The 8,896-nt window shown below is 37.4% G+C and overlaps 1 protein-coding gene across 1 annotated transcript in view; it reads left to right on the top strand.

The window, feature by feature from the left end:
* Positions 1-5,442, top strand: part of LOC133631358 (cullin-3-B-like) — a 28,847-nt gene extending 23,405 nt beyond the window's left edge. The window contains exon 16 of the mRNA XM_062023551.1: positions 5,099-5,442. Within this exon, the coding sequence (XP_061879535.1) occupies positions 5,099-5,230 (132 nt within the window). The 3' untranslated portion in view covers positions 5,231-5,442. The remainder of the gene's footprint in view (positions 1-5,098) is intronic.
* The last annotated feature ends 3,454 nt before the right edge of the window (positions 5,443-8,896 follow it).

The raw sequence follows: 8,896 nt of genomic DNA on the forward strand, positions 1-8,896 counted from the left end.
TATATATATATATATATATATATATATATATATATATATATATATATATATAGCTAGAATTCACTGAAAGTCAAGTATTTATATGTATATATATGTAATATGTATATATGTGTATATATGTATATATATATATGTATATATATATATGTATATATATATATGTATATATATATGTATATGTATGTATATATATTTATGTATATATATAGAACTTGAATACACCTCACGGTGATGCTTGGACACGTCATCAGTGATAAACCCGGGGTCATAGGGTGTTTCGGGTCTTTAATCATCAGACACCCTCGCCCGGGCGACCCAGCCGGGGGTGATCAGACCCCGGCCTGTGTCCAAGTAGCGCACCACGGATCCCCCCTACGGATCCACAGCCACCGGGAGGCCTTTTCTGCGGCCTCTAGGATGTTCTTGGTGGCTTTTCTCGACTGCAGTCCTCTAATGCCAAGGATTCTGAACACACGCTGTAGTGAGTGACCAGCAAAACCTCTGCACCCAATCTCGACTGGTTCACAGCGGGCTCTCCAGCCGTTACTCCGACACTCTACAGTGAGCTCAGCGTATTTGGCCCTCTTTCGCTCATTTGCTTCGTCAATTCGCTCCTCCCAGGGAACAGTCAGCTCCAGTAGCACCACTTGCTTGGTTGACTCCGATGTTAACACCATGTCTGGGCGGAGTGACGTGGAAGCGATATTGGCCGGGAACTTGAGTTGCCTTCCCAGGTCAACATGGAGCTGCCAGTCACGAGCGGTGGCCAGGAGCCCTCCTGAGAAGTTGGGCTGGCGGCTTGCCTTCTGTCCTGCTCTGATGAAGGTGATTGACTGCTTCGGGGCGGCCTGGGACTTGCCGTTTTGTATCGCTGCGCAGATAGAATCCGCCAGGGCTTTTAAAACTTGGTCGTGGCGCCAGCGATACCGCCCCTCCCCTAGTGCCTTTGGGCAACAGCTCAGGATGTGCTCCAAGGTGCCCCTCCTCTGGCACAGTTTACACTCCGGAGTGTCTGCTAGGCCCCAGATGTGCAGGTTGGCGGGGCATGGGAGGACATCGTACACAGACTGTATGAGGAATTTTGTGCGCAGAGGTTCAGCTCTCCAGAGCTCTGCCCAGGTGAGTTTTCGAGGTTCTGCATGCTCCCACCTTGTCCACGCCCCTTGTTTGGACATGCTGACCATCCGGCAGCAACGTTCTTCCTCCACCTCTGCACGGATCTCCTCTTGGACCAGTTGGCGCTTCTCCTTGCCACGGGCCCGGTCCCAACGTGGCTTTGGAAAGCTGCCGAGGCCTGCCCTTCCCCTTGCCACAGTACCCAACAAGGTTTTGTGCCTCAGCCGCGCCCTGCTCTGCTAACGGCTTCTTGTGCCTGCCACTTCCTCCCGGTCTTAACAACGATTCCTGCCGAGGCGACCTTGACATCTGCGGAGTCTCTGTACATCATTACCTCTCTGGAGCGGGTGACTTTGAATTCCTCCAATATATATATATGTATGTATATATATGTATATATGTATATATATATATATATATATATATATATATATATATATATATATATATATATATATATATATATATATATATATATATATATATATATATATATATGTATATATATATATATATGTATATATATATGTATATATATATATATGTATATATATATATATATGTATATATATATGTATATATATATATATGTATATATATATATGTATATTTATGTATATATGTATATATATGTATATGTATATATATATGTATATATATATATATATATATATATATATATATATATATATATATGTATGTATATATATGTATATATATATGTATATGTATGTATATATATGTATATATATATGTATATGTATGTATGTATATATATATATATATATATATATATATATATATATATATATATATATATATATATATATAATATATATATATAAAATACTTAAATTTCAGTGAATTCTAGCTATAAATATACTCCCCCCCCCCCCCCCCCCCCCCAAATCTCCTGAATTTGGAGGTCTCAAGGTTGGCAAGTATGACCCCCACCGCCATCGCCATCATGGACAATCCTGGCCACCCACTCCACCAGACAATTGAGGGACAGCGGGGCTCACTCCAACGGGCTCCTTCAGCTTCGTTCCCACACTGCGATTCAAGAACTCTTTCATTCCGCACTCCAGCCAGCTGTATAATCACTGGCCATACAGCAGGGATGTCAAACTGGTTTTCATTGAGGGCCACATGGCAGTTATGGCTCCCATCAGAGGGCTGCTTGTAATAGGGAATAATGTATGAACATACCTCTGGATTTCATTAATAACTAGATCAGGCAATTCCTGAAGGAATTGCGTGTGAATACTCAAATTCTGAAGTTGAACTGAAATGATGACAGAATGTAGTATGAATGTAAGAATAGTTTGAATTTTTAAATGGTTTGAATGTGGAAGAGTTTGAATTTCTAGGAAAACCAGAATTTGGAACCTGGGAAAGTGTTAGTTTGAATGTCCAGGATAAGAGGAATGTGTTGATGTTGGAATGGTTTGAATAGGTTGAAAAATGTGGGAATTGTGCAAGTTGGAATGTCCCATTCATTTCAATGGGAACTTCCTGGAAATTTGAGAATTTTGGGGAAAAGCGGGATATTTTTGAAAATGATTAGTAGCATGAATGTCCTGAATAAGCTAAATTTTTTGGTGTTGGAATTGTTTAAATCGGCCAAGAAATGTTGAAGTAGTAAATGGTATTCAACATTTCTTGCCCGATTTAGACCAACAAATTTAGCTTATTCAGGACATTCATGGTAAAAAAACTTGAATGTTCTGAATGACTTGAAATGGTTGGTGTTGGAATTTTGCAAATCGGTCGAGAAATTATGAAGTATACAAGTGACATGTTGAATTGAGAAATGGTATTACGCAATTTCGGGAAAACCGGGAATTTTTCCAGTTCAAAAAACAATTTCGTTTTTTGTCCTAATTAAGAGGAATGTATTGACGGTGGAACGGGTGAAGTGGGTTGAAAAATGAACTGATTTTTCACTAGAAAAAAGGGTGGAAATAGGGCTTTGCAAAACCAGGAATACTGGAAAATCCTAGATTTTTTTTTTCACTTGGAAAAAGGGTAGTTAGAATTTCCAGGATGGTGGAATGGTTTGAATAGGTTGAAAAATGTGGAAATGGTGGAATTTTGTCCCAGAAAACCTGGAATTCTTGGAATTTTTGGAATTTGTCAAGGGGAAGCTTGCGATTCCCGAATAGGCTGAACAGTTTGAAGTTGGAACAGTTTGAATCGGGTGAAAAATGTGGAAGGTAGAGCGCGCCAGAATCTGGAGAAGAAGAAATTAATTTTTAATTTTGGTGTAGAAAACCATATGTGTGAATGTTTGGAGCATTCACACAATTATACAAATTGTTTTAAGTAGACTGTCGATTTTACAGTAAAAACTTTACATTTACAAAATATTACTGTAAAATAGTGTTTTTACAAAATTTTACGGTAAATGGAAAACTACCTCTGTTTTTTGCAGGGGTTTTACGGGAAAAGCTGGCAGCCAGAATTTTTGTGTTAAATTGACATTGGTTTTTACAACATTATATTGTTCATGGATAAACAGTACATGTTATTTTGTTATTCTGGCAACTTTGCTGCCAGTTTTTTTCTACCGTAAAAACAAATGTACCGTCTTTCCATTTACTGCAATACACCGTTAAAAGCATGATTTTACTGTAAAAATATGGCAGCTCAGTCAACAGAATTTTAATGCAAAAATTGTTTAGTTTTTTTCAATTTACAGTAATATGCTGTAAAGAACGCCGTAAAATGTATTGTAATTTTTATTAATTTGATTGGTAGTTTGCTGTAAAATCACAAGTCAAGCAGATATTTACCGTAAGTGTTTATTTTTAGTTAGACAAACACATGTTTGGAAAGTATGATAATATACTGTAATATTTGTTGCAATAATGGGTAGTATTAAAGTTTAAAAGGTATGCAATTTCAAGCAGTACATATATTTTTTTCTGAAAAAAATCCATTGCATTTAGTGAGAAAATATGAAGTACTTTAATGACACATCATTTCCAGGTGTTTGCAGGCCAGATCTGGCCCCAGGCCTTGAGTTTGACACCTCTGCCATACAGCAATAGATGATATCTGTCTATTACCTGACCGCTATTTTAGCTTTCTCTCTTTGTTTATAATGTATATTTTCTGCTGGATCTACCGTAATTTCCGGACTATAAGCCGCACCTGACTATAAGCCGCACCAGCTAAATTTAGGGGAAAATACAGATTGCTCCATATATAAGCCGCACCCGACTATAAGCCGCAGGGTTTTGATGTGTAATTAGCGTAGTATATAGGGGTTCCTGCTACCACGGAGGGGATTGTCGAGACAGAGATGACTGTTTGGGAACGCAAAGCGTCCCATTTATTAACAATAAATCTTTCAATCATTCAATCAAACTTTCACATCTTTGACATGGCGAACAGCATTCGTGCAGAGTACAAATAATACAACGGTGCAAAGTAATACAAAGTGCTCGCCTGTACGTTATCCAAATAACCAGCCTACCGGTATATGAAAAGTCAGTCTTTAATCATTGTGTCATCGTCTTCCTCCTGCGTACTAAAACCACCGAAATCCTCTTCGTCGGTGTCGGAGAAGAACAGGCCGTAAATAAGCCGCACCGTTGTATAAGCCGCAGGGACCAGAACGAGGGGAAAAAGTAGCGGCTTATAGTCCGGAAATTACGGTACTCTTTATTTTATGCTGCAGCTGTTACATATACTGTAATATTGTACATGGTAATTGGGATTTGTTATATGTTGTATATATACTATATCAGTATATATTATATACTGTATATATAATATGTAATATTTACATGTTATATTTTATATTGCTACTATGGTAAAATTTTAGTCTACTTTATACCTTTTGTTTTCGCTTTGTGTACATGATCCTTTCCATCCTTATCCTTTCCATCATTTGTAACTGAGCTACTGTGTGGAACAATTTCCCTTGTGGATCATTAAAGTAAGTCTAATATTGCTGTGCGTTGTGTGTCCTCAGGTGACTCAGCAGCTGCAGGCACACTTCCTCCCCAGCCCCGTGGTGGTCAAAAAGCGCATAGAGGTACTTATAGATAGAGAATACTTGGCAAGGACACCAGAAGACCGTAATCTGTACACCTATGTGGCATAGAGGAGACTCAAAGGAGATTTGGAATGACTTGACAATACATTGATTCTTGCAAGTGCTACACAAATTAAATGGGAGGAAAAGCTGTACAAAAAGTAATCTTACTGTCTCTTTTTATGATCAAGTTATCAACCTCTAGGAAAAAATTTAAATTTTGCACTTTATTTTTGTTGTTTCAATATTGTACAAAAATCATGTATTTTAAAAAGAATATTGTTATAAATAAAGTATTGATACTATAGTTTTTTACAGAAATGTTCTGCTCTTTGTATCAACATTTTCTTTACTTTATGTAAGAGTTGAATTGGTTCTGTGACGGAGCTCTTATAACTCAAAACACTTGTAACTTAAATCAACAGCTCCAATAGAAATTAATTGAAATCAACTTAATCTGTGCTTTGCCCACCCAAATCAGGTTTTTTTTTTTTTGTTGTTGTTGTTTTTTAATTAAATCAACATAAAAAACACAAGATACACTTACAATTAATGCACCAACCCAAAAAACCTCCCCCCTCATTCACACAAAAGGGTTGTTTCTTTCTGTTATTAATATTCTGGTTCCTACATTATATATCAATACAGTCTGCAGGGATACAGTCCGTAAGCACACATGATTGTGCGTGCTGCTGGTCCACTAATAGTACTAACCTTTAACAGTTAATGTTACTCATTTTCATTAATTACTAGTTTCTATGTAACTGTTTTTATATTGTTTTACTTTCTTTTTTATTCAAGAAAATGTTTTTAATTTATTTATCTTATTTTATTTTATAATTTTTTTTAAAAAGTACCTTATCTTCACCATACCTGGTTGTCCAAATTAGACATAATAATGTGTTAATTCCACGACTGTATATATCGGTTGATATCGGTATCGGTTGATAATGGTATCGGTAATTAAAGAGTTGGACAATATCGGAATATCGGATATCGGCAAAAAGCCATTATCGGACATCCCTAGTCTTTATATATATAATGTAGTAACAGACACCTTCAAATACATACAATATACACACTGCAAGTGTATATATATAATGTAGTAACAGACCTTCATAACAATATGTAATATGTACAATATACACACTGCAAGTATATATATAATGTAGTAACAGACACCTTCATAACAATAAGTAATGTTTTATGTACACACTGCAAGTATATATATAATGTAGTAACAGACACTTTCATAACAATATGTAATATGTACAATATACACACTGAAAGTATATATATAATGTAGTAACAGACACCTTCATAACAAGTAATATGTTTTATATACACACTGCAAGTATATATATAATGTAGTAACATACACCTTCATAACAATATGTAATATGTACAATATACACACTGCAAGTATATATATAATGTAGTAACAGACACCTTCATAACAAGTAATATGTTTTATATACACACTGCAAGTATATATATATTGTAGTAACAGACACTTTCATAACAATATGTAATATGTACAATATACACACTGCAAGTATATATATAATGTAGTAACAGACACCTTCATAACAATAAGTAATAAGTACAATATACACACTGCAAGTATATATATAATGTAGTAACATACACCTTCATAACAATATGTAATATGTACAATATACACACTGCAAGTATATATATAATGTAGTAACAAACACCTTCATAACAATATGTAATATGTTTTATACACACATAGCAAGTATATACAAAATGTAGTAACAGACACCTTCATAACAATATGTAATTATGTATTTATCGTATTTTGGTCATTTTAATCATTGCCGGAACTAATTCCTCAGCACATTTATTTATGTTCCTTAGCAGCGCAGGTCCGACTTCTGGCAACTGTGTCCTACTTCCGGAAACAAAGGCATGTGTGTTTTCTAATGGCAGATTCAGTAACAAACAATGAAGAAGACTATTTTTGGACAAATGAGGATTCAATGACTTATTTTTTTTAATCTGAATATATGGAGGATGTACTACAGCTCTAGAAGCCAGCACGAAGGAAGAGTGAGACATTGATGCCGAGATAGTGAGGTGAAAGTGGCTTGAAGCTGCAAAATGTGATATTTGAAGCCGTGCTATTTCGACATAAATAGAGTGCTTACCCTAATAAACTGTCCATCAAGTGAGTCACACTTGTACATGATACACGCAGCACGTCATGCGTGTTATCATGACAGACAGCATACACTGCCTGGCTAGCTTTGTACAAACAACATGAAATAATACTTTACAGATACTGTCATATGATTGATTGTTTTTCACTCAGTACAGATTGGTGTCTTATTGCAGTGTTGCGTATTACAAACTCAAATGTGTTTCGTGTTGACGCAGTTGCTAGCTTCTCTTTCCGTAGCTAGCTTTTACGGCTAATACCGTGGCACGCCCATGTGTTACTACGATAGAAAAGAGTTCCTCAGTGTTTGCTCTTACACTAACAATGTCGCTACAGTTTGGTTAATATACAGGTTACAGAACCTAAATGAAGTATTGTTGATGTTTTTTGAAAGCATTTTCAAAGTGACTTAGAGGTACAATTGATTGCTACCATTAGCTGCATTGCTAGCTGCCTAGAACAAGCTGATTTTTACATGTTACAATGCAAAAAAACCAATCTTTTTTCTTGTCTCTCACATTGATTGTGAATGATGGGCAAAATTTCAAATAAAGTGCAGTTCCTTTTTAAGTTGAGTTGCCACTGTAATTTAGAAATGAAACTTAGATATTACTTTGCCACTCCATCACCCTCAGGTTCCTCGTTATGCACTTGTCATTTTGAGGTGTGTTTGAGCTCTTTATTGGAAGGGATACAGCTCTGTGTTAGGTAGGTAGGTAGGTAGGTCTTTATTGTCATTGCACAAGTACAACAAAACTTTCTTTTCAGCACAAACCCGTTCAGGATTAGACAAGCAGTGTACAGGGTTACAGAACAGGAACGCTGATGGGTCGCCACAAGGCCCCCGTAAAAGATGGGAAAAAGGTAAACGCTGGGGGAGGATGAGTAAAAAAAATACAATCTAGACTGGGCTCCTAAGGGGGCCCAGTCTAGAGTGGGCACATATACATATTACAACATCTCGAGACTTGCAATAGAGGGGAGGGAGTGGGGGCTACGGTGGCAGGCTGCAGCTCCTCAGGCGCTGCCTAGCTGTCCATCAACCCTAAGGGATTCGCGTCAAGGGCGTTGGATGGGGGTTGGGGAATGTGTGTGTGGCGTATATGTTTTGTGGATGCATGTGTGTGTGTGTAAGCCTGCCGCGTGTCTCTGTTCCGCGGCCTTGATGTCATGCAGTCGCTAGTCCAAAGTCAACAACAGGTGTGTGTCCATGAGAGACAAGAAGGGAGTTTGTTGTGTCTTCGCCGCACTGTCCTTCGGGAGAGTATCGAAGCCAGGGAAACAATCCAAGTTAGTTGTGAGTGAAAATAAAATTTGAGGACAGTTGAATAGTTTCAAAGTTTAGATTTGGAGAGCAGTGCAAAAAGAGGCAACAAGAAAGTTAAGACAAGACGAGACAAAGAAGCAAGCAGGAGAGGAAAGGGGAGCCTCCGCCCTCGATGAGTGCCAGTGAGAAACATGTACATTGTTGAAGTGTGGTTCCCCAAATGTCGGCAGCACTCATGCAGCGCTGGACCCCTACGTCTGATATAGACAAGACAGTCATGCCTGTG

This window comes from Entelurus aequoreus, linkage group LG16 (genome assembly GCF_033978785.1).
Source record: "Entelurus aequoreus isolate RoL-2023_Sb linkage group LG16, RoL_Eaeq_v1.1, whole genome shotgun sequence".
In the NCBI taxonomy this organism is placed as follows: Eukaryota; Metazoa; Chordata; class Actinopteri; order Syngnathiformes; family Syngnathidae; genus Entelurus; species Entelurus aequoreus.